This window comes from Micrasema longulum, unplaced genomic scaffold (genome assembly GCF_059751315.1).
Source record: "Micrasema longulum isolate JH-2025_06_02 unplaced genomic scaffold, ASM5975131v1 h1tg000114l, whole genome shotgun sequence".
Lineage (NCBI taxonomy): Eukaryota > Metazoa > Arthropoda > Insecta > Trichoptera > Brachycentridae > Micrasema > Micrasema longulum.
Window position 1 is genome coordinate 415,545 of NW_028277320.1, and position 26,935 is coordinate 442,479.

At 39.2% G+C, this 26,935-nt stretch overlaps 1 protein-coding gene across 1 annotated transcript; it reads right to left on the bottom strand.

Moving 5' to 3' along the window:
• Window positions 1-4,681: 4,681 nt before the first annotated feature.
• Window positions 4,682-24,398, bottom strand: Sec24CD (COPII coat complex component secretory 24CD). The gene is made up of 16 exons (XM_088239278.1): window positions 24,300-24,398; window positions 18,941-20,351; window positions 18,332-18,449; window positions 15,164-15,249; window positions 13,699-13,888; window positions 13,406-13,515; window positions 12,345-12,527; window positions 11,928-12,113; window positions 11,695-11,842; window positions 10,844-11,004; window positions 8,803-8,971; window positions 8,362-8,435; window positions 7,684-7,822; window positions 6,477-6,671; window positions 5,837-6,022; window positions 4,682-5,495 (listed from the first exon to the last, which is right to left on the bottom strand). The coding sequence occupies exons 2-16, from the start codon at window positions 20,318-20,320 to the stop codon at window positions 5,197-5,199; spliced, it is 3,624 nt and encodes a 1,207-aa protein (XP_088095404.1). The 5' UTR covers window positions 20,321-20,351; window positions 24,300-24,398; the 3' UTR covers window positions 4,682-5,196.
• Between the last annotated feature and the right edge of the window lie 2,537 nt (window positions 24,399-26,935).

A 26,935-nucleotide genomic window follows, 5' to 3' on the forward strand; every position in this document is an offset into this window, starting at 1 on the left:
TCTTGTTTCATTTAAATTATGATTATTATTGACCGAGCAAATTGTCATGTGGAAACTTCTATATTTTTTTTATAAAAATTCATAATATGTTTTGGAGACAAAATAAACCTTTCTCACAAACAAAGAAAAAAATACTTTGTAGATTTCTATTTAAAAATATGAAAAAAAATTATTTTTTTTTACAATTTTTCAATGTTTGGAAAATGGCCGGCCAATCGTGGATTTTTTTTATGACAAAATAAGATGGCAAGTAATATTTCCTTATCCAAGAGAGAAAAGTGGATCCTTGGACTGGTGGGCAGTTTTACGAAACACATTAATGAAAACCTGGTCTGCACCCAAGATTGTGTTTTAATAATACCGCACGGAGGAAAAATTTCCATAGTCATAAAAGGTTCTTTGTTTTAAATAAATCCCTTTGTAAATAAATGTTGTTTTTTTCTTTTCTGTAAATTGATATTCTTTTCTTTATGCTTTTGCGATAATTTAATTTATAGCTAGGGTAAACAGTGAGTGTAAAATAGAGTCCAAAGGATTTGGATTTTTTTGTTGGAACTTTAATTAAAATGTTGACTGGACTTTTCAAACATGTCACAAAAAATTTATAGCTTAAGTTTTCAAAGAATTCTTCCACCTAGAATCACAAAATAAATAAGTCAATAAAACGCAGTGGTGATAGAAAAAAAATATTTAATATATTTCTATATATTTAGTTTAACAATGGCTTTAATTATAATATATAATATGAACTAAATACCTACAGTAGGGTAGTCGTGTGCGTGTCCCGACCAGCGGCCGCCGCAGGGGCGGCTGGACGAGGCTCGCCGGCACGACTATTCCACTCCTCCCCTTCCTATGTACAGTAATTATTCTCATGCGCTCGTCACACTACAGTAGGATAAAGTTCCGTACAAAATACTTGGAAATAATGACATATTGTCCATATAAAATATTCAATACGAGCGATATGAGACTTTTCAAAAGGCGATCGGAGAGCATGCGAGAATTTGCGATAATGACGCTTTGCACAAGCGGTACTTTCTCCTTTACTCGAATACTTTCAAAATCCAATCGATATTAGAAGAAGATAATCGTTTTAGCGATACTAATTCATTATTGCTAAAAGCGTGCCTCGTGGTGTCGTGGTCAGCACGTTTATCTACCATGCGAGAGGTCTCGGGTTCGATTCCCACCATGGTTGACATGAAATATTGATTTAAAAAGGTGTTTTTAGGCTAGAATATTTCATAGTCCCTGGACTGAAGCGTAATACTGATCATCTTACCTTCATGTAACAAAAAATGATAAAGCTACGCTGCGATTGGTGTATCAATGCAGTGCCCCATGCACCATTGGGTGTGGAAAGAGAACGATGATGATGATGGAATGCTCGGCGGAGAATGCGTCCTATTTTTATTTTATTTTAAATCATCAATTTCGTAGGTATTTCTTTAATCTTTAAACCATAAGCCCATAATCCATAGATTAGCATTAATACAGTTTCTTAAACCAATATATTTTAAAAGACATTAAATTGTTTCTAGACTCTTGGGGGGCGATACGTTGGCCATACCTTCACTATGACGGTATATTTAGAGATAAATTCTCCAAAGTGATTATGAAGATACACTATCTTCGAGTTCTGAGGCAAGTACATCGATATCTATCGAGTGCACTCGTACCCCACGGTACACATATCTACACACCGGAAGTGACAAAAATAATGTTCAAGCGATTGCAATTGTGATTTATTTTAATTTAAAATCGTTCTGAGGTGGCTATTTAAAATATACAAAATAGAAATAAGAACATTGAGCCCGGAATGACAATTAACATAGCAGTAGGGATGAAGATATTGTTCGTGATCGCTCCCCAGCTGGCTGGATCTGGATCTATGATGGTCAAAATGTCACTTTGTCACAACCTCAGACTGGTTCATTTCATTTAGTGATGATCTACACATATGCATTAATATTGCTATGGCGATTTTCATTTTCCTCTCATTTGAAAAAAATATGCATCATAAAATATTTTTTTAACATTTATTTTCACCGTTGAACACAATCAGGTAGAGACATTCTATTCCATTTTTTAAGAATGTTTTATTTAGCGTGAAGTACAAAACTTATTATCAAACTTATATACAGTGGTTTATAAAATCAATCAAGTTTCGGCAATCATCACTTTTAGAAGGATCAAATGGAAAATTATTCCACTCTCCTTTCAATTCTTCATCGATAAATAATAATGGTTATTCAAAACAGAAAAAAAAACTTGTCACCGCTATGGATATTTTTAAATATTTGAATGTTTCATTACTAGCAGAAAGTCATATAAAAATAAAAGATACTTATACAAATGAAAACACATGCACTTTCCAATGATTTCAAGAATTTCCATGCTTTTCTACAAAATTTTGTACCTACGTACAACTTCAGTGTTAACAAATAAAATTTAATAATTTAGAATTACATATTAAAAAACATTCATTTAAATGAGAAATAAACAGATTTAAATTACCATGAATAAAAAGCGAATCAAAAATTTTAAGTGTAATTTTTATTAACATTATCAATATCAAAATTTCGTTAAATATTACAAGGCATTTTCACTAAAATACAAATAAAATTGCAAACGTGCTAGGACTGCTCATTTATATGACTTTTATGAGTTTGCTTACAAATTCTTGATAATTTCGACTTAAGACGTGATTTTCATATGCAACAGATTATCCGAAGCAATATCTTCCAACTACGACAGATTGTGTTTACAAAAAGCTCAGTCGATATCATAATAAATTTATAAATTGTAACCACAAAATTCGGTCAACCACACTTTGCATATTAAAATTTCAATATAACAGGCGGTGAGTTCACAGACAGTTGGTAAAAAAAATAATATACAGTAAAACCTCGTTTTTACTTCCTCAATTATAAAATTAGTTTTAATAAAAATAAGCTTTCCCGCTTTTTACACTGAAATGTCTGAACATTGGTGGAACCTGAGTTCCATTCAAACAAATATTGCTCCCAATTAAGGTTTTACGTTTTAAAATTTTCAAAATTCATTTGATGCATCAAAAAAGCCAAAACTGTGTAGAACTAAAAATGATATGGCGTTCCGCGCGCCACCGAGTGTACGATGCGAATGAAGCATAAAAGCGGGTCGACACTAATAAAGGGTAAATTGTCTTAACTAAATTCAAAGCAAGTGCAGCGTAATTGACCTTTTTTTTAAATGTCTTTGTTTAGATTGAGTTTTCATTTGAATAGAAACGCCATGTTGCCAATTGACATGTTACAAATCAAGACACGCAGTTGACGTGTGTCAACTTGTGTTTAGGAAACAATAAAATCTTCATATCAATAAATTGCGACGCAAAGTTTAAAAAACAATAGAAATATTAAAAGTTATATAAAAAAAAGATGGTTCAAAAAGTTATCATAAAAGTATGAAACAGTTTTTCCGCGTTCTAAATAAATGACATTTAGTGATGCCATAGAAAAAAAAGTAATACCATGTAAATAAAATTTCCCAACATTTAGGGGAAAAATTATTGTATGTATTATCCAAATTTGAAATTTTATTTCGGTTTTTTTAAAATGTACACATAAAATAATTTTAACACGTTTTTAAATTAAATATTAAAAAAAAAACAGATAACATAATATTGTTTGAAAAGATAATATAAAAATATTTTTAATGAAATCTTTGCAAATAGGTGAAATATTAACGTTCCCCAATTATTACAGTTTATCTGGAAGTAGTATATTTACACTATAGTCTAGCAAATCAATTTTATTTTTATGTTCACAGAATATTTCACAGTCCCTGGACTGGTACCTGAAGCGTAAGACTGATCATCTTACCTTCGAGATACGCCGCGATCGGTGTGCCAACGCAGTACCCTATGCACCATAAGGTGCGGAAAGGGAATGATGATGACATTAATAATTTCCCCAGTTTTACACTTTTTTCTTGCTCCCTTGAAAACCGTAAAAAGGGGGGTTCACTGTAACATCTGTTGATTTCAATAAAAACTTGCGTTTTTCCATACTGAAGTGAACAAATTACATAATAATTATCTAATTTTATATAAAACAGATTCCCATCTCATTCTTGAAATGTCTCGCAACCCGACAGAAGTCGTGGGACCATCGTACGTCGTATAAAGTTCTTCCGTGCGAGGAATAATATCGAGACGGGAGTTGCTAATATTACTTTATCTCCCACAACGGGGACGGCGGTGCGACTGTCTCCCGGGCCTGCCGGCCTGATTGGGACAACAGGCGCAGTGGCCGTCGTTTGTTAATCGTAGATTGGCATAATATTGCTGCGATGTGCCATCATTTGATTCGCTACTTATATTTAAAGCGTCGAACATTTCAACAAATCATAGTAAATAAAATAATAAATTACCGATTTATTAAATCTGCCGGATTCGAGTAGAGTCCACCTCTTCGGAGAAGCGCTCATCGCACCGACACTTCTACTTCTACTGTGGTATTATTTACAGAAAACAATGTTCTCACGAAGAGACGGATTCGTCTAGAAACCGGTACACATAAAAAGTCAGTAAGAGATTACATACAAATATTTACTAACATTTCGACCATCCGATTGATTGAGGAGCTTGTACATAAAATGTGTCATTTTAGACCGGACATAATAATTTCATTCGTAACATGTACGTTAGTTACATTTATTTCACAAATAATGAATTTTACAGGACTCATTTGTGGGACTCTGGGTTCATTTATTTAATAAAATGGTTTTCAATGTTTACGTATAATCACAGAAAAAAAGAAACTCCTTTACTTGAATTGACAAAAACGAGCTCGTCGCATTTTGACTGTTTTTCTGCCAGTTGTGACCCCATATTTATTTCCTATAAATTTATAAGAGAGGGGGCCACATTTTGTTAATTTGGAATATTCCATTTTATCGAGCTCATTTAGGAGGAAAGAAATGGCAGTAATGCCATATAGAAAGTGGAAAAAATGCAACGTGCGTGTTTTAGCTGTACCCTTCGGATGATTTAGTGCGCATGGGAGCCATGTTGAAATCTGTTGTAAAATGACAGATTTCATAATGTAAGCGGTCCATCGGATCGGACGGGACGAGGTAAATACATCAGGCGTAAGAATAATTGTGTTGTCAGCCGCTGAGGTAGGTCCAGTGAGCGGCCAGCTGCCCCTAGAGGAGCGCGCGGATCTCCTTGTGCACGAGGCACAGGAAGTCCACGTAGGACGGGCCCGCCGCGTCCGCGTCCTCCAGCAGGAAGTGGCGGAACACGGGCTCCAGCTTGTCGCGCGCGCGCAGCACGGTCAGGCGCATGTGGCGCCGCCGCAGCGCGCGCCGCTCGCGCAGCAGCGGCCGAAGCGCCTCGCCCGCGTCCGGCGCCGCGCCCTCCGCGCCCCCCTCGCCCAGCAGCGCGCGCACCAGCTCGCCCGGCGCCTGCTGGCCCACCCACACCATCATGTGCACTCCGTTCTCTGCGGACACACGAACATCGGTTATTAACGCACATCAGATAAGAAAGAGTCCGAAGATGTGCTACAAAAATCCCCCAAATGCCAGTGACGGAGGCCTACTCGTGTGACACTCGATAGAAACTTATAAGATACTAAATGATGACTATGACTGCCCCCTGCACGAGATTTATCAATTAAATCCCAATACCAATTTATGGGGTCATAACTGGAAGCTCTCCGACTTCTCAATTCCACCTCGGTCCCAAGAAAAAAGTCTATTCCAGCAGGACGGTTTCAGACTGAAATAAGTAAGTTAAGTACTAAAAAAAAATAAGCTAAATGTAGTCTCTAGCAGTACTCACCGAGCAGGTAGACCGAGTCGTCGCGCATCTTCTCATAGGAACAGCGAAGGGGCTCGGGGGGTTCCCCTCGCAGAAGGGGCTCCAGGCACAGCAGGGAGGGGTAGAGTGCCGCCAGACACCCCGCGGCGTCCGCGCACAGCACCGCCTGCATGGCCCAGCTGCGGTCGTCGCACGACATGTCTGCTCCTGCGGACACAGCCCGGTGATAGGTTACACTCTCTTAACAGTACGGGCTATACGAGAACTGTGACACATGTGATTAATGCAAATCAAACAGCGCGTTAGTCATTTTTGCTATTTTTACAGGACGATAAGATAAAAAAATTGCTTATTTTATTAAAAAAGCTCCACTTAATTATGCCTTAAAACGAATGGTTATCCTTTATCTGTCGCATATTAAATACTCTGTCTAATCCCGCCTCACTTCAATAAAATAATAATTTTTTACCCGTCCTGTAAAAATAACAAAAATGGCTTACCCGCATAAGCCTACACCGCTGTTGTCAGCTAAGCGACATTCCAATTACAAACTTGCTGTTTTACAATTACAAACTTGCAATTAAAAACGGTGCGGCTGCGCGGTGGAACGCATTCAATTGCCATTACTCATATAATCAACTATACGTATGGGGCCTCTCACCTCCGCTGAGAGCGTCGCTCCGGATGAGGCAGTTGGCGTACAGCGGCAGCAGCTTCATGCTCTCGGGGAGGACGAGCTGCCCGGCGCTGGTGGGACTGGCGCAGTGCTTGCGGTAACACACCAGCGTCTGCGCACAGCGCGCCACGATGCCCTCCTTGATGGACTTGGCCGTGTGCTCGCTCAGGCGCCATACAGCTAAGAAAATAATAAACACGATCGAGTGATGTGTACTCTAATTTTAATGAAATGTGAAATGAACGATAAAAAAGGTTTTAAAATTTTGTTACAGACGCATATGGACCGAGGTCCATTGATTACTTCAATAAAAGCACCCACCTGTTTTCCAAAACTGTTCATAAGACTAGTGTTTTTCTTCAGTTTTGCATACTCAGTATCAATTTTTGTAAATTAATTTAGTGAAAATGTAATATTTCTTTATAAACAACAGTGAAAAAACCAAAACAAAAACTTTAAAAGCTTCCATAGTACCCCTCACTGCAGTTTTGTCAATTTGTGATCAATCAAATGCACACGGTACTTGATTGATCACAAGTTGACATCGGTAAATCAGTACATTCACATTATTCTAGGCTCTCTGTATGACAGTGAAGGAATACAGCAGTGGCGAGCGGTGTTTTTTTTTTACAGGTCACCTACAAAAAATGTTCATCAATTTGTTGACATATAAGTACATAATATATGAGTAGTATAATTACAAATGGCTATTTTTTTATGTGGTTTTATGAACATCAACTCAAACAACAATTATTATTAACTTCACATTATTTTAATACAACACTTGTACAAAAGTTTATTAAAAAATACCACAATGACATTCAGCAGTAACTATTAGCACCGAGCACTGGCCGATTCCTTTTAAAATGAATAATGCCAAAAACGGCCACTTCAAAGGCCACGTGTTATGTGTGATAAGTAATATGTCAAGGGTATCCTATCAAAGAAAAATAGTATTTTGAAAATAATGTTCGAAATACTAGTTCCGAATAGAGAATCTTCAAATAATATTTGTAATCTGCAAGCTTGTTTTAGTACTAGATATAATGGTAACCTGTGAATAATTGCTTATTTGGAACACAGTGTTGATTCCAAATTAGGTCCGTGGCCATGACTAAAACCAATGTACGAGTAGTATTACAAACAAAATAATCTTGGAAACATTGATCACATCAGGCGGAGAGTAGGCTACCTTGTTTGGTGAGGAAGGTAATGATGGTGTCGAGGTTACAGCAGCGGTAAACGTCCGCCATCTGCGCTGCCACGTTCAAGGACAGGTTCAGGATCCGCAGGCGCCGCTGCCCGCTCACGTGCGTGTACAGTAGCGCCACCTGCAACATACAGCCGCACATTTACAGTGTACGGCGACCCCTGCGGTGACTTAGGCGCTGAGTGGCGAATCGCAGTACAAAAAACTAGAGCTCTTTGACTCTGGAATAATCGGCTAGTTTCTTGGCTCACTGCTGGTGCTGGGCACGTTTTATTAATATACAAATAGAGAATAGAGAAAAATACAAACGGTGGCAATGATTTATAATAAATAATTATTATTTGTTTGTTTTCCTGTAAATAAAGTTACGGTAAAACATTATGGATAGTAAAATATAATGGTAACAATCGCTTATATAGATGATTCACCCCTGGCGCATGGTGGGGTTTTTTTAACCCCCCCAATATACCAAAAACAGTCAAGAAATTGGCACATTTAATTATTGTGATATCTCTAAAAATCAAATGGGAAAATCTCGAGCGTAACCGAAGCTTCTAGCCACAGGTTAACCGATGTTTGCGAAAAAGCTTCGAAGTTGCACCTCCTTTTTATTATAAATAATAACAGTACTAGCAATGTCAGAGATAAAAAAATGTTAACCTGAATATATACGCCATCTTCTCCCGTCAATTTGTCGTCGTGTTTGATCTCCACACCGATGGCCTTGTCACTATCTGTTGCGAGAAAGAAACAAATTAAATCATAAATAATCAGAAGGAAATTGATTTCATTTTATTTAATTTAACACCAACTTTCAAAGGAGTCCAGCGCTCCGGTAAATTGGATACAAAAAATATTTCCTTACAAGCGGTAAGAATTAGGGCAAGTTTTTCAAAAATGTATGAAAAATTTAATAGTAATTAGTTACTTCGCAATACCAATTTTAAATGTGACCACGTGTTTAAAAAGCCAATAAACTATAGCGTTATGTTGATGAGGCAACCACGGGCAATCGTGATAGTCGCATTGTTTGAGGTACAAATTATAATTGTACGGTGTTTAACTTTTAGCTTAATAAAGCTAATAACTAAAATTCCGTACCGAGAGTGGCGAGTTCCACGTCTGTGGTGTTGGACATGAAGAAGTGTCCGTAGAAGTCGGTTGCGCGAACTCCCGTAGAAGTTCTCACGCGCATTACGGCGTCGTACGCCGTCGGACGAGTCAGTACGTGGCGCAGGTCCCAAAGGAAGCGCTCGCCATCCAAATCAGCCTGAAAATCAAAAGAAATATGATGAACTAACTATCCCAAGCCGATACATAAACAGCTTCAAACAAATTTCAACTGAAATATACCGACCGCTCCGAGGAAGACAACAGTACGTTACTCTTTTTTATTTTATAGAAGAGTAGATTATTACATATATATTTTTCAAATGAGAAATATGTACTTTAAAATGTAGTTCTTATTATTTACTCAAATATAAGAGTCCATAATATTACCGCCGGACCACAACACAGTTTTCGTTGTTTTTAATAGCTTTTTATTTATTTTATTATTGACCCATTTTGGAACTACAATTGGAAATTTAAAATAAATCCTTTTAATAATTTTAAAAGTGTCTCAAGTCAAATACATACCGAGGTAATTAAATGGTCTTTGTAAAGCAGTATTGCATGCTAGAGATGGGTGTGCCACAGCATCTCACATTACTGGTGAAAAATTTACACATGGATGGGTCAGCAAGAGGAATGCACTGTCAGCTCCATTTAAAGCAGAAAGAGGTGTGCGTCAAGGTTGCATCTTGTCGCCGAAACTCTTCAACCTTTACGGTGAATATATCATGAGAAGAGCGCTGGATGGGTGGAATGGTGGTGTCAAAGTGGGAGGTCAACAAATATCAAATTTGAGATATGCAGACGACACGACACTGATTGCCAAAGATGAAAACGAGCTAGCAGAAGCCTTCAGACGGATAGAGCTGGAGAGTGAGGCTCTGGGTCTTAAAATAAATAAAAGTAATACAAAGCTAATGATTGTAGACAGAGCTGGCAGTCTCCTAAGGACAAGACAGATGTAAGACCTTGAACTGATAGATGACTTTGTGTACCTCGGCTCGCTTATCTCCAACAACGGCAGTTACAGACCTGAGATTGGTCGCAGGATTCAAATGGCCAAAGAAGCAATGAACCGTTTGGAGAAGATTTGGGGAGATCAAGGTATATCAATAAACACAAAAAAGCGGTTGATGGAAGCCCTGGTATTCTCAGTTTTCCTTTATGGGGCTGAAACGTGGACAATGCGTGCCTACGAGAGGAAGAGGATCGATGCATTCGAGATGTGGTGTTGGAGAAGGCTGATGCGAGTGCCTTGAACAGCCAGAAAGACGAATGCATCGATACTAGAAGAGCTCCATATTACAACTCGTCTATCAGTGGTGTGTTTGAGAAGGATACTGTCTTTCTTTGGACATATTGCTAGACGTGAGCCAGACAATCTAGAAAAGGCAATAATGTCTGGCCGAGTTGAAGGTAGGAGAAGCCGGGGTAGAATCCTATATAGATGGACTGACCAAATAAAGGTGGCTACGGGGCTAAAATTTGATGAGTCAGTACGTCGGGCTGAGGACAGACTGGAGTGGAACAGACTAATTAGAAGTGTTCATGGTGATCACGATCCTCAGCATTGAGGGACCGACTTGGAAGAAGAAGAAGAAAGCAGTATTTTGTATGGAGTGGAAATTCAATAATTTATTGTGTTGTCAAGTTGTCTAATTTGAATGTTTTATTCTTAACATGCAGAATCTTTAATACAGTGTCTTTATTGAAATTATGATTATTTTCTATCAGATGGTTTGAAAATTTTCTTATTTTTAAAAAATATTATTTATATGAAGATATGTATTCGACTTAAGATACGGTCAACATTATAAAATAGGATGTGTATCAAATTCACAATTAACCCCCGATAAAGGAGCTCATCTAGCTCTGAAATCGGTCGGTAATGAAATAAATAAAAGGCTAGTGTTGCGGACTCGCGGATCGGAGGTTCGAGGTTCAAACCCCACTCTGCACCGACATGATTCCCATATTCTAATGGCGAGTTATTTAAACTCAAAAATTGTAATATTCGTAAATAGGTTACCTGGAAATACGTATATTTGTAGAGGGAACCACCGGTGAGGCGGGGCAGTTGGCCGAGGGTGGCAGCGTCGATGTACGAGCTGTTGAAGAGGAACAGTTCCACTCCGCAACCGGCCGCCACACACTCCTGCGCCACCTCGTTGTAGGCTTTGGTCTGCGGAGCTGGACACAACGCAAAATTAGTTGCAAAACTCCATTAGATATTACAAATACAAAGTGACGATTCCGGTAGCCCGATCCGTCGAGATAGTCAGTGTTAGGTTTGAACGAGTTGTGACTTGTCAGTCTGCCGGACATCAAGTTTTGTTTGAGGTTCCGAAGAAGCTCGTGAAATGTTAAAATCAGTGTATGGCGATAATGCGGTGACTCTGACAACTGTTTACAAGTGGTTTGAGCGATTTAAAAGTAGAAATGAGTAGGTCAAAGAAGAGCAACGGTTGGAACGTCATACGACCTCGAAAACAGACGAAAAAGTGACATAAAAGTGATTGGTTCAAACTGTGAAATTTGTCGCAAAACCTAGCTTCTGATCCGCAAGTTTGGCCGAAAATAAAGGTTCCTGTCTGTCCACATCCACCTTACTCACCAAAAATAAAAATCACGCTGGAAGGAAAACCTTTTGACGTCAATCCCAACATAGAGAGGGCCACAACGGAGCAGCTGAGACCCTTCCGAAGGAAGCCTTCCAGAAACGCTTCCAATCATCGCTTATTACTTTGTTCGTAGTGATAAAAGTATTTGTAATATTTTGTAATAAGCCTGTAGTATCTCAACACCAAAAGACATTGCAATTTTTTTTTTAAATGTTGTTTACGGAGTTAATATTAAGAATGGAATGGTCGGTCGTCTTACCGAGTATGGTCTTCTCCTTGTCGGTGCCCAGCAGCTTACGGTCGTCCCTGTTAGCCAGGCGGCCGGGGGCGGGCGCCGTGGGCAACGAGCAGTGGAACACCAGCAGCTTCCCGCAGCACTCTGCGGCCTTCAGGGCCTCCAGGCCGGCCTGCAACAACAGCGCTATTGACCTGCGGTCTCGAGCTTCCGACAGCCGACAGATGTCGGAATCAGGGTGACTTTTATGTCCTTACCTGGACGGCGGGCAGCAGTATGGTCTCCGTGTCCTTGTTGTCGCGGAACATGGTGGGCAGCTGCGCAGCCAGGGCGTCCAGTAAGTGCCCCGCGCGCGCTGGTTCCACCAGCAGCCCCTGGGAGAGGGGCACGAACACCTCCTGCACGTCGCCGACCACCAGCATCTGCGGCAGCGCTAGCCCTTCCTGAAACACGAGGCGAATGTTACGTGCGACTGATCTACGCGGACACACTTCTACGTTAAATTCCAAATAAAATATCAGAGTGGGATTAAAGATTTTGAAAAAAATTCTACCGACTACTAACTAAATATTGAGATTATCTCTAGCGAGCAAAAACTGAGGAAAATGCCCCGTATTCAGAGACAGAAAGTACATTTTAATGTCAACCGGAATTCCCTTCTTATTATTACTCACACTGATGTTGTAGAAGTGCACGGTGCTGCCGTAGGTGATGAGCCCCACGCGCTGCTGCGGCGGGAGCGCGGCGAGGGTCGCGCGCAGCTCGGCCAGGACGAGCTGCAGCAGCCCGCTGCGCACCGAGTTGTACGACACGTCCAGCACGAGCACGAGCGCGGGCGGCGACGGCAGCACGTTGTTCTGGGGACCGAGACAACGACACTCTGTTTAGTAATGTGCCTAGCACTCGGGCACATATTACACTAGTCGTACTCGGAGCATCGACACAAATTCAAACATGATTACAATGACAGTGGCTCAATCGCGGATGTTTATCGACGTCGATTTTAAGTCCCCAGCGACTTGACCGATCATAATGGAACTGGAATGCGATAATAAACTCGCATCGGACAGATTAGTTGCCTCCGTGGTCTGGTCTCCATTCTATGTGAATCGCATAAATCACATTGAATCAGTCCAACATCGCTTGCTTCGAAAAGTAGCTTGGATGCTTGGACTAGAGAGAGGTAATTATTCTTATGCTGATATTCTGTATAACATGGACTCTAGTCCATGTTAAATATTTCTAGTATACAAAAACGTAGAATTAATATTGATTCTATATATATATGTTCGGCATACTAAATGGAATAATCGATGTTCCATCATTTCTGAGACAGGTAAAATTCCATATTCCGACTCGTAGGTTGAGAAACAATGTTCATCGAGCAGCGTAGGACAAATTTTGGCCTTAATTCTCCAATGACCGGTCTTTGTCGTATTGTTAACTCGAGACAAGATCTGGACTTTTTTTGGTTTAAGTTTACAACGGTTTAAACGAGCACTAAATAAACCGTCCAGATCTTGTCTTGATATCCCTTATGTTTGTCAATGCTTTTATTCTTTCTTTAAAAATGTTTTAAAAAAAACAAAAATCTAGCGCTACCCCCTCTCCATTGCATCGCTCGCTCGTGACTACGACCCTCCCAAACAAGGCAAAAGCTTATATTTTTCTACTCGCAAGGAAGGGGGTAATACGGTATTTAGACAGCACCCGTATAAACATATTATAATCTTACCCGACAGTATTCCTTGGTGGCGACCATTTCATAACATCCTAAAGACATCTCGGGTATTGCTTGTCCGTACTGCTGACAAGTGTTTATGTACTGGGTATATTCCATAGGCACTGAAATCACACAAATCCTTAAGCAAAAATAACATAAATTAATACACAGAGCCCGTTTTAAGAAATGTCTATTAGGATTATATATAGTTTCAGGAATCGACTATTGGAAAATTTTGTAACTGGAGATAAAGGTCGAATGCCTTTTAATAAAAATAACAACCGAGATCGGGATGTGTCGGTCACCTTCGGTGGTGGTCTTGCAGAAGGCGCACTGGAAGTGGCGGGCGGCGTCCACGAAGCGCATGGCGGGGCACAGGTAGGCCTTGCAGCGCGAACAGCGCACGGGGCCCAGGTCGGGGCTGCCGGTCGCCCGCGCCACGTCTAGCAGCGGCGGCGGCCGCTCGCCGCTGCCCACCTCCGCCATCGGGGACACCTGGACGCAACACCGACAACATTAAAAACAGGCACAGTCTGAGAAAGCGTTAACATATTTTTTTTCTACATATCTCGATTAAACATTTCAAATCTTAACGGAGCAATATAATGTACCAAAGTTAAAATCAATATTCACTATGAATAATAACCGCCATCTCAGATACCATTCATTAAAATGAAACACAACCTCCTTCACAATCGACCCCAGGAAAAACTTCCTGACAAACCGAGTTGAGGGGGACTGGAATGGCCTTCCCGAGAAAGTGGTTGCTGCACACTCGGTTTATGAGCTTACTACTCGTATTTTCTTTGTTTGATACACAATGTATTAAATGTACACGCATCAGCTCGATAGCTGCTAGTGTAAATAATGATTATATAATCTATACGATTTAAGGGTCAGATATTAGAAACATCACTTTGCATCATTCCAACAGAAGCAATATTACTGATGATTGAACTGGTTTTTTTTTTTTTAAGAAATATTGGCGTTTTTATGATTTACCCAAATATTAAAATTTTTGGGCCATTTTTAATGAGTTGTAAATAACTCACCATTTGAAAATGGTAACTAAGTTACGGTAGAGCGGGTTGCGAACCTTGGAGCTCTGATCCGTGAGTCCGCGACACTAACCACGGGATCACAACCCGGTTCAAATTCTATATGGACATATAAGGTATACGATCGAAATTTTAAAAATCCTATGAGAAATAAATGCAGGAAGTTATGTAAAAACGGTCAAAAATGCCTTTTCTGTAATGCGCCGTGAGCCGGTTACACACATTTTATTAAAACATCCTTTCATAATCCCAGATAGAGTAGGTTGAATAATACTCTCAATGCATTTATATCACTTTGAAGTAATTGAATTTTCACTGTAATTTATGAATATTTCGAAATTCCAGATCCCCTTGTCTCGACGCGCGGCTCCTAAAGTAATTCTAACAATATATTAATTTATTTGTCAGTTATTTGTTTAATTTCCACATTTAAAAAAATATATAAGGCGGGATGCGGGACAGTAAAAGTATGTAAAATACCCAGGCCATAAGATATTTTTTCCTGTTATAAGATTCGAAGTGTAAATCCACTGTTTCGGAGAAGTAATTAACATATAAATGTAAGTACATATTACGCAATAAAGTGGTTAAGTACAAGAGGAAATGCTTCTGAAAAGGTTTCACTCAAACACTACGTAGATCCTAAATGACTTCCGGTTTGTGGACTGATGGTAATACATAAATATTAACACGAACGATGAAGCTCACTCACCAATACACAGAAGGGCATCGCTGTCTGCTTGATCATGTCCGGTGTGGCCGGTACGCTGTACATGGAACTTCTGATGAATCGAGGACCTGTGAAAATACATTCAATGTAAATCAAACACAACCGTTGGAAGTTATTTCCTGGCATTGTGGGTGCGAAATGGGCAAACAAACGAGGCATTCTGCGGGCATTATTACCGACAAATAGTAAATTATTTTTAAAATATGCACGCTGAGAAAATTTTATGGTGGCCAAGACGCTCGACTCACGCCCGGAAGGTTCCGGGTTCGATTCCAGGTGAGAACATAAAAATTTTATGCGTTTTTCTCGAGCCCGGGTGTTCTGTGTTGTAATTCACAGCTGTAATTGGGCCTCCTGGCCTGTTGTGGTGCAAAAAAATATTGGAATTGTTAAAAAAAGATCTAAAGTTTACTATTAAAAAGTGATTTTACATTCTGTTTAATAAATACCAGGAATGAGTAATTTAAAAGGACCGCGTAAATATTTTTTCTTTCCCGCTTAGTAGGCATAACTGTACTCTATATTGACGCTAAGTTTGAGCGCGGTCTGTCATTTAGTTTGTTGCCAGCAGTCAACAACATTGACTGTTCAAACACTGCATGTTCCAAAAGCGTTGAACGTCATTAGATGCGAAAAGAGAATGATGATGATATCTGTACTGTCATTTACCTAGACATTGTTATATTTGATTGATTATGAAGTACGCAATTTTCACATAAATTTGTATGGGGGGACCGAGGCAATGTTATTTTCAGTCGAATGCATACTTGTCTTTAAAAATTTAGCCAGAGATAAACATCGGAGCTGGACAGACGATGCGTCGATTGAGGTATTGTTGATACATCTACCTATGAAAAGTGTGTTTTTGCTAATCATAGCCTAGTGCCTCTCCTTAATATACAAAATTATGCAAAATATTTGATTATTCACACTCATTAGAATAAAACAAGCCATCCGTAATGTTTACATCTCTTCAACATTTTAGGTAATTATGATATGGATATTTGCGCAGAACACACTGGGGAACTTCAGCCCTACGGGAAATTGGTAACAAAAAATGTTTTCTTGAGCGGGGTAAAAATTAGAGCATTGAATTGTACGGTAAAATTTCTTATAAATGTACAAAAAAATGTAAAAATGTGAAAAAAGCACTACTTTGAATGACGTCACTGGTTCATATGAACCATCCGATGATATGAGAGCTATGAAGAATATCCAGTTTGGTCACCATAAACCATCACCACGAACCAATCGGAAGAACTGTCATCGAACAACCTCTGACGTCACACGCAGAGTTATTTTAGAAATACAAAACTTTAAAAAATCATAGCGCTGATAATACGATATATAAAAAAAAATAATTGGCTTAGTTTAATATTCTATAAACAAAAAAAGACACCGAACTTCCTCATTCTGTGGCTACATGATTTAAATTCTTGCGTTAATTATTTACAAAAATATATTGTGTGTGAACTTTGACATAGGCCATATTTTCCGATGCTTTTTTCCTCTAAGAGGAGCCTCCACTTTGCTCAAATAAAATATAGGGAAATTGCGAGTTTATATTTATCAGGGCTCAATGACAGTAAACAGAGGACGGTGCGGTCCCGAAATCGAGAGGAGAAATGTTACGGCTCACCCTGCGATGGAGAAATTGAAAAAAGTTTGGCAACAACGAAGTGTCACTAAGATAATAAAAATTGTCACAACCATAATTTTAGCCATATTCTACACTGCAGGTTTCTGCAGACCTCGAGAGAAAGATAACAAAGATGGACACGTGATAATGTTGCGAATACCACGGACAGCCCATGCTGCGCTCTCGGGCACTTCGGCCATAATATGAGGCGAAGAGATAACACGGAAAAACTGGCGGTATTACGTGGAAGAGTCCTACAAGATGGACACTCGGTGACAGAAGTCGGCGTCTCTCTTCAGGAGGCTTCCAGACAGACGGAGGCGGATCCTAATGACAAGCTTCCTCATAATACGCATCATAAATATGGAATCCTATTACAATGTGCAGATATCACAGACTAAAAATATACAAAATAAATTTGTCAAGTACTTGTGTTTCCGGTTGAAGCTTGACTTTAAATTTGATCAATCGTTTGATCTGATCATTTTAATAAATCCGTAGATTGTGATAACAAAATAAATTGTTTTAATTAAATTTGTTTATCTATAGAATGGCTTTGTAAAGCACTCTCGAGGAGAAAATTATTACAAAAATGGTGCTATATAAGTTAGCGGTAATAATAATACATTAAAATATGTATTAAAAAAAACATCACCTACCTCTGCAAAAACATTGGGAAATAGCTAATATAATTTATCTATTGGAAATTGCCTCTGGTTCAATTGACCGTCCAGAATTACTATCCAAGCTCTGAATTAATGTTCTTCCAAAAGTTTTTAGAAATAAACCTTTTCTTCTAACTCATCTTGTTTTATCTAATTATAGGCAAAGCTCACGTTTATTGCGAACTTTCAACAATTTTAATGTAATAACAAAATCATTAAACATAGATTTATTTACAAATAATCGTAATAATGTACGGCGTTTACTTTCCAAACAATTAGTTGTTTTTTTTCTCTTTTGAATTTGGTTTATTTTATGTTAGAAAATATATATTTTTTTATATATTTTTTTTATTTAAATCTTAAAGTAGGGCACACATATCATACATATTGTTATGTGTGTTCTAATAATAACACTGCAAATACATTTAATTTATAAATTGTTTATCACATATATCTTGACCATTATTTTAAATTTTGATATGTTTTTTTCTTCATAAATATTTTTTTCCATTTCGTAATACTTTTTAATTGCTTTAAATAAAATTTAATTTTGTTCTTTTCTCTAGTATTGTGATCGTGTTCATGCTGGTTCCGATCAATTTTTTTCCAAAATTCTATTTTATATTTATATTAAGTTAGCGAAACTGTAGCTAACTTAATACTTAATAGTCATAGAATGGTTTTGCTACGTTTGGGCTCCTCTATAGCTAGCTATAAGAAAACTTAATATTAGAACCCAGAGCCTAACATTACAACTTAGATCTGATTTTGGCGATACACCGCTTTTAAATTCTATTTATTTTATACTATGCATGATAGAATGTTGTAGTAAGTATGAGATCTCACTTGCGTTTCCCTGGTCGTCCACGGTGAAGTCGGTGGCAACTAGAGGCGGCACGAGTCCTTTCTCGTTTGTCACAAATACTCCCCCATTTACGTTCTGATCGTCTATCATTACTTGGATCTGCACAAAACAATAGACAAACATAGTAATTATCGTAGCATAAAACAATTAAAGGCATCATTATGATGTTTAGACATTGTTGATCCAACTTAGGCATAAAAATTGGAAAATTGTTCACAGGCGTTGCCTAGTAGGGGAATCGGTTCAGCCGGATGAAGGTTTCAGCTCTTTTACTTCGCAAAAGTCAACAGGTGGGAAGATTCGAGAAAATGTGGATGTTCAAACATGGGCAGGATGGTGAATGTGACAGGTCATAAGCCCTGTAAATGTCAAGAATTCCATATTCCCTTCTCAAAATGTTTTCCCTCGCTGTTGCAACAAGTTTACATGGTTAATTTATTGTTATTCGGAAAATATTGGAGATCGGCGCTGCATAAGCTCCCGAGGACACTGCGACCCGCGTAGATCTATTGCGACGATAGCTTTGTTCAGGAAGTGTGCAAAAACATAGCAATTACCTGTGAAATAAAATAATTCAGAAAAGAACTTACTGGACTAGGCATTTGGTCAGGATTCAGTTTCTTGGGAGCTTGCTGGTTATATCCGTACTGGCTCTGTTGACCCGGGTATCCCATTTGCTGTCCGGGCTGAGGCGGAAAACCCGGTTGCTGCGGAGGGAATCCGGGTTGCTGTGGTGGAAAGCCGGTTTGCTGGGACGGGAAACTCGGTTGTTGCGCTGGGAAGCTCGATTGTTGCGCGAACCCCGGCTGTGAAGGTGGAAATCCAGGTTGTTGAGGTGGGAATCCCGGTTGTTGGGGTGGGAGTCCAATTTGCTGAGATTGGAAGCCAGGTTGGGGAGGAAAACCAGGTTGTTGGGGTGGCAACCCGGGTTGTTGGGGTGGCAACCCGGGTTGCTGGGGTGGGAATCCGGGTTGCTGAGATGGCAACCCGGGTTGCTGGGGTGGGAATCCGGATTGCTGAGGTGGCAACCCGAGTTGCGGAGGTGGGAACCCGGGTTGCTGAGGTGGGAACCCGGGTTGCTGAGGGGGGAACCCGGGTTGCTGAGGGGGGAACCCGGGTTGCTGAGGTGGCAGTCCGGGTTGTTGGGGTGGAAACCCAGGTTGTTGCGAGGGTGGCATGCCCGGCTGCTGAGGAGGAAATCCGGGTTGCGTGGATTTTGAGTAAGCTTGTCCGGGAAGTGGGGGCATAGCGCCGGCCGGGGCGGCCGCCGGTTGCCCCGGGAAGTTACTCAGGCCCTGGCTGAACTGTCCTTGCGGAGCTTGGAACTGGCCACTGCCCGAGTTAGGTTTGCCGTGGGCCGGCGGCGGCGGCTGGGTCTGACTGGGTGCGGGTGACGGCTGCTGCGAGCTCAGGTGGGAGGGCGGCCGCTGGAGGCTGCCTACGCTAGTGGCGGGAGGGAATGCGGTCCCATTTTCTTGCGGCGGTGCGGGGCCCTGCCTGGGGGGCAGCTGGGCGGGGGGTGTGGGCCCGGGGGGCAGTTGGCCCGGCGTCATTTGTCGGGGAGGTAATTGGCTGGCCGGAGGAGGCAACTGCCCAGAGGGCATTTGTCTGGGGGGCAGCTGACTAGGGGGGAGCTGTCCCTGGGGTGGAAACTGTCCCTGCGGCAGCTGCCTGGGAGGCATCTGGCTCGGAGGCATCTGGGTGGGGGGCATCTGAGTGGCAGGCATCTGGTTGGGAGGCATCTGGCCGGGGGGCAGCTGAACTTGTCTGGGAGGCATCTGTCCCGGCGGGAGCTGTCTGGGGGGCCCGTTGGAGTAGGCCCCATTCTGCGTCTGGTCGAGGCTCAGGGCCTGCATCTTCTGGGAGAAGTTGGCGTTGATCTGGTTGGCGTTGGGCGGCGCCCCATTCTGCGGAGGCGGCGGGTTGTTGTTGAAGGCCGGCTGGGGACCGGCCATGAACTGTGGATTCATCGTGAGGAAGTTACAGTTCAGTCCTGTCCGCCTGTAAAGAGAGAAATAAAACTTAAGTACAGTTACTTGAGGAGAATATGAGGCATACTGTGGTTGGAACTAACATTGAAGTCCGAGAACGGACGCAGAAGCCTCCTAGGACAAGCCTAACCTGGCTTGGACACTGCCACTGCCACTTCTTCGCACCTGCTGTCCTGGAAAACCGTCGATGAAGATCTTTCGGCTTTATTCGGCGGAACTAAGAGACGTGGGAGGAGGCGGGAGTGCTGGTTGGGGCCTTCCGGGGGCGTCTGGCGATGTCCACACTTAGGAGCAGATGTGGAAAAGATTAAGAATAGTCACTCATGCTCGAGGTCCCAGTTAAAAGTATAAGTATTTCACTGTCTCTAAAATGGTACTTGAAGCGTAAGGCTGATCACATTACCCTCCTCTACTTGATGATCGAGATACGCTGGATATGATTGAATACCGCAGTGCCCTATGGTAAACGTTTGATGATATTACCAAGGATAATCTTCTGGTCACAGTTCGTATTATAAAAATATTTCGGTAGATAAATTTGAAGAAAGTCATCTCCCTGCACTTTAATAATATAATGTCTATATTAGATATTATATTTATGTATAATATATAGGGCACGGCTATATGAAGAAACATATGTACAAGAAGCTGAACAAAAAGAAAATAAACTATGTAGCTCCATTCTAAGTTTCTCCGTTATTCTAGATTAAGAGATTAGTCAATTTAAAATATGAATAGTAATTACCCCTTTGCAATCCGAGCAACCACGCCGCTTTTCTTAGAAAACGGTGTTGGACAGACTCGACATGGTCAATATGAGTCCTATAGAATGAATACCAAATTGGAGAAGCATATTCTAGATGGGGTCGAACTAGTGAGCATCATTTGCTCGGTTACATGTGTGGGGATCATAGTCACGAGTCAGATTAAATGTTTAACCAGAAATAGTATGATGACCGAAGAAAGCCATGTCATAACTTTCTATCAAATCCAATATCACATTTAATGCAACTATATCAGTATTGCACATGAAATCGGGAGCATCATTCTGCAGAACATTCACATCGTCCCTACCATGAAGAAATGAACTACTAAGGAACGTGGTCTAAAAGGGACCACAGGACGCAGTCAGACAGCCCGACAAGTTCAGTTCAGTCAGTCAGTCCAGCTCGCCGAAGTCACTCAGTTCCAGCACGTAGTTCAAGTGCAGTCTTTTCAACCCATCATCGACGTAGTTCTCGCGCAACACAATTAACTATTTATTCGCCATGTAATAAATACACATTAAACAGCAACATCGTGTCTTCTCTGTCAATCTCTAACTGGGGTAGCAACTCCAACCCTCAACAACCTAATCCTATACATGTGGTTACATTTTTCTTTTTTGAAAGTGATTAGTTTGTTAAAAGATATAAAGAAAGCCATTTAATCTTTTGCACAATCTTGTATTTCCATATTTCTACAACGCTATAAGAATTTTCAACTCTCACTGTGCGTATAGTAGAAGTATGATTGTCGAACTTGTGTAGAAATGGAAATGATATTTATTTATAGACAAGTGTGCTCATATTTCAGGTTCAGGTTGGTGCATCCAATGCTATTATTATATTGTAAACACTAAGATCGACGACGACACACATTGTTTTGCATTGTCTATCTATACATTATTCATATTTATTGCTGTGTACACAGTGCTATATTGATATAATACATAGAAATTATAATAAAAAAATACCAACAGCGCCAATTACGTACACAGCGCAATAATAAATATAATAAAGTCACAAAATTAAATTTGACATAAGGCATCCAAAAAATATTATGAAGAAAAAAACCTAAATTGAAACTTAATTTTGATAAAATATTTGTAAATGAAATATACATACGATGTTATTATTAGAGCACACATAAGAATATGTTTAAGTTTGCCCTATTTCATGATTTGGGCCTCCGCAGTGTAGTGGTCAAGACGCTTGACTCGCACACCGAACGGTCCGGGTTCGATTCCCGGTGAGAACACAATAATTAAATATGATTTTTCTCAAGCCTGGGTGTTCTGTGATGTAATCGGGCCTCCTGGCCTGTTGTGGTGCAAAAATTTTTTTTTTTTTAAATCCCTCCTTTTTCCACATCCTTCACGTCTCCGGGAGACCTTATCGCCAGCCGGCACTCTCGCCTCCTCCCACGTCAACCCCGCACCCCTCAGTTCCGCCGAATAAAGCCGAAAGATCGTCACCGACAGTCTTCCGGGACGGCGGGAGTTCGCAGGTGCAGAGAGGAGGCAATCTGGGTGCGGGTCCTCTGCCGCATCCTCAAAACACTCGTTATGGGGGGCTGTTGCGTCCATTTTCGGACTTCAATGTTAGTCACGAAATCGAACCACCTTATGCTTAATATTTTGAAGAAGTTTGCTGTTTTGCATTTTGGGAAGGAGTTAGTGCTAAGTTTTAAGAACCTTAAGATTTAAAACAGGACAACAAGATGAGAATAGGTATCGACTGATAATATCATTTGTGTTGGTGTTGTTTTTTTATTTTTTTACACATAAAATATTCATTAATATAAAGTTGCTTTGACTGTCTAATTAGGATAAATAACCCAGTTCCAAGAAAGTCAAAATATGAAAAACAATAATCAAAAACAAAATAAATATTCAATAACATTTGAAAGAATTCAATTAGATGAATCTCTTCGCAACAATAAAGGTCAGCTCTTTTACTTCATTCAAATTAACAGATGGAAGAAATATGGATTTTCAAAGATAGGCAAAATTGTGAATGTTACAGTGTGTAAAGTGGCCACTTAAACCAGCCGATGACAGGTCATAAGCCCTGTAAATGCCTAGACTTCCATATTCCCCTCTCTAAAATGTTCTCCACCCCCATTGTAATTTGTTAAAACAACTTAGTTTTTAACCACTGTTTTTTTTTCTACCGGCCGGTTTCTAAACTACACAAGCTTCTTTATCGAGGTATACTTAACTAAGAAAAAACGAATTATGAACAATATTTTTAGAAAAAGGTGGTTACATTAAAATGTTAAAAATAATAAATATCTCCAGAGTCGGTTCTCTCATTGTAAAGGTGTTTGATTTATCGTCCGACTTTTATGCAACTTTTGCTACAATAATTGCAGTGGTAGCTCGCTACGAAGTCAGCACGGATTGGATTCAGAACTAGGAAAAGATGGGAAGGAATCATTATTTTATTATTTTCAGGTTAAAATATAATGTTCCCCTATTTACATGAAATATCATCAGTTATCTATGCACTTGCATATACACATCATACATGTTTATTAATTAATGTACATATTTCTTAATTGTTACTTAAGCTGATGAATTGAGACTATTGTCTGCTAAATTTAGAACTAGGAATAAAGAGGCATAAAAATGCATACTGTGAAGAGTCAATAAGTTGATAACTCGGGAGATTGGTTTATAATTCGGAAAAGATAAAAAAGATACACACGTAACTGTTGATATCTGCGATTGTAACATCGAGTTTAATATGGTTAATTTTGGAAATAATTTAAATATTTATACGTGGGTTGAAATCGAGCGAATGATGCAATTGCGAAGGAAGAAGGCCGAACGAGGGAGCGACTCCATCATCAGCTGAACCAATCTCGTAAGAAAGCGATCCCGTAAAAAAGTGACATGTCATAACAAGAAATATAGAAATCGAGAGTACACACGTAACGACGCTAGATTGCGAAAAGACGATGTGAAATTGGTAAAAAATATTTTATCGATTCGTTTATTGAGCAATATGTTATCGGCCCGATTAATTGTGCGATTGATTTAAAACATCGCTTGTAAATTCGACCTGAAAACTTGAGCAACATTGACAAGATCGGTCCGGGGTTGAACCAGTCTAAGTCGATTAATAAATTAATTACGGCAGATACGTGCGCCATTTTATGGGGGGTACTAGATATTGATATTTTACATCATTACCTGGAATCTAGAAGGTCTCCGTGGCTCAAAACTATATAAAAATAATAAACAAACAGACAAACTGACACGAGAATAACATTCGGGCCACGTATTCTTGACGGTGTTGCCAGGATAAAAGTTCGATGTGGAATTCAAATTTTACGGCTGTTAAATTAACTCGCCAGATGATTTTTCAATAAAAGTTCTTACCGGCCTGTTGCACAACCTCAAAAAATGTATCTCTTTATAAATTGCACGACGTAACATCGCCATAAATCTAATACATTATCGCGGATTTTCAAGGATCATTATTTTTATTTAACTAGAGGGATAGAAATGTTGTAATCAACTATGTATGTACAAAACATTCATACTTACTTTGTCAAAAAAAAGAAACTCTCGGTTATCATCATTCCCTTTCCGCGCTAAAAGATGCATAAGCCACTTCATTAGTACATCAACTACATGGTTTTGTCTTGGTATCTGGTAAATGGTATTATTTTAATCGGTGGAAAATTCGACAATTCAAATTCTAGACAATGCTCTAGAAGACAATTAAAGGTATTTTCAGGTGCCATGTAGTAGGTGGAATAATTAGTTAATTATCACAACAGTTACTGTTCTTCATCTTTGTTGTGATATTTGCTGTCCACTATGCCAGGATCGAACCCGGGACTTCGAGCAAGGTAGGTGAGGTACACTACGAGGCAGACTTATCTCCGCTCGATTTTCTTTTCCAGGATTTTTACCCAAAAGTAGCTGTCGAGTTGAAAACATCGGCCCAGGATTCTGGTTCTGTTTCACACACAGAACTGTGTTCTTCACCCGTCAGACGCAGAATGCATATTAACTGAGATAAACTACTACGGTTTTTGTTAGAAAACTTCTTGGAATTATTCGTACATTCAATGGCTGGACAGGTATAATTTATAGTTAACGAACTTTTACCCGCGACTTCGCTCACTAACGTGAGTGGGAGAAATTATTATTTAAATCATGAATTAGTTGCGTCGTTTATCAATAAGAATTTTCCCGATGGAGTGATGTATTTTATCGGGATTGAAAGTAGCTAGGTCTTCCAACTATCGCAATGAAAGAAATTTGATGATCCGTAAATCCAGGGTGAAGTAGCATCTTTATTATGTTCACAAATCTAAAATCCTACTGCAAAACCAAAACAAAAAGCAAACCAAACTAACCGTGGATAAAGCAAATCAATTATAGAAATTTAGATAATTCGTTTCAAATCAATTATTTTTGACATCCCACCTTACCGCCTTCTCCTTTCTAAATAATGTTGCTCATTTTTTATATATTATATATTTTTTCATTGTAAATTTATTTAATTCGGGACTAAAATGAAGTATCCTATTTTTCTTCTCACCTCTCCGGCTATCCCTATGCAAGAAATTACGTCGATCGATCGCTCAGTTGAGACGTGAAGGAAGCACAAACAAACGTCAGAAGTATGGATAAATGTGAAGGTTTCAGATTGCATTCAACGGCATGAATATTAAAAAAATACAAACCTTTTTAAAAAATTATATTTCTATAATTATTAACAAATTTAGTAAATATACATGCATTCACAGAAAGTGTTTAAAAACATTAAAGAAATTATTATTGCGAGTCTTTTATAAATTTATTATAAAAGCGAAGATATTTATATTTTAAATTTATGTTGCATCCAAATTTAGGACAGACATAATTTAATCCATTTATGTTATTGATTTATTGTGTACAATGAATACATTCAAAAGAGTAAATGAATCTATAAATATAAAATTAGATATTTTGAAATTTACAAAATTAACATATATCATAAAAAATAGTTTGTATGAGAGGCAAGTTGAATGTACACAAAATACAGTAATATTATTAGTTAATTTTATTAGTAAATTAAGCTTCATATGGTTTAACATCGTCGGCCTAAATTGTAATACTCGCATGTCCCAAACTTACTTTTGTTCAGAGGAGAGTAAAAACAGTTTTTACTTCAGAAGCGAATGGTGGTGAAGTTTTGGTACGAATATACAAGTTTTACACACATAGATTATTTGAAGTCCTAACAGAAAACATAAAAATAGGATATACCAGTTTTACAAGTTAGGGTGACGATAATAATAATAATGCTAGCATAACAAGAGAGACACTTGATTGATTTTCTGGGACTGTGTTGTAAAACACATAATAAAACCCAAGAAAAATTTTCACATACCAAGGCCTAGAAATGGATGTGTTTTTTGTCCATTTTAACAGAACTGGTAAAATGACACTAAGATAAGAGGTAAAGAATTCAAAAAAATAGTTGAAAAACAAACCAAACAGGAGCATGAATGCGTTTCATATTTTTTTAATACTGGGTATTACAACAAGAGCCGGATCTATCATAGGTTCAGTTGGCACGAAGAATCGGACACTTACTTACAAGGGAGTAGAGAATAAAACGTTCGTATTACTGACAAATGCAAATATTCCAGTCCCTTTTCAGTAAGTGATGGGGTGCTGGATCCTGTTAGATCCGGACCTGATTACAACATAATTTTTGCCAGTGATGAAATTTACCTTCCGTTACTTAAAATACATACTATTAATAGCTTGCGATTCCAAAGTACATTCAAAATTAAACTGGAGAAAACACATGGTTTCAGAACAGT

Bases quoted from the DNA above. Each gene is read 5' to 3' on its own strand.
- Sec24CD (XM_088239278.1), bottom strand. From the start codon at position 20,320: ATGAATCCACAGTTCATGGCCGGTCCCCAGCCGGCCTTCAACAACAAC. The intron at 13,516-13,698 runs GTGACCGACACA...GTGTGATTTCAG, and splicing joins CTGCAAGACCACCACCGAAG to TGCCTATGGAATATACCCAG. The intron at 11,005-11,694 runs GTAAGACGACCG...CGTTGTGTCCAG, and splicing joins CAAGGAGAAGACCATACTCG to CTCCGCAGACCAAAGCCTAC.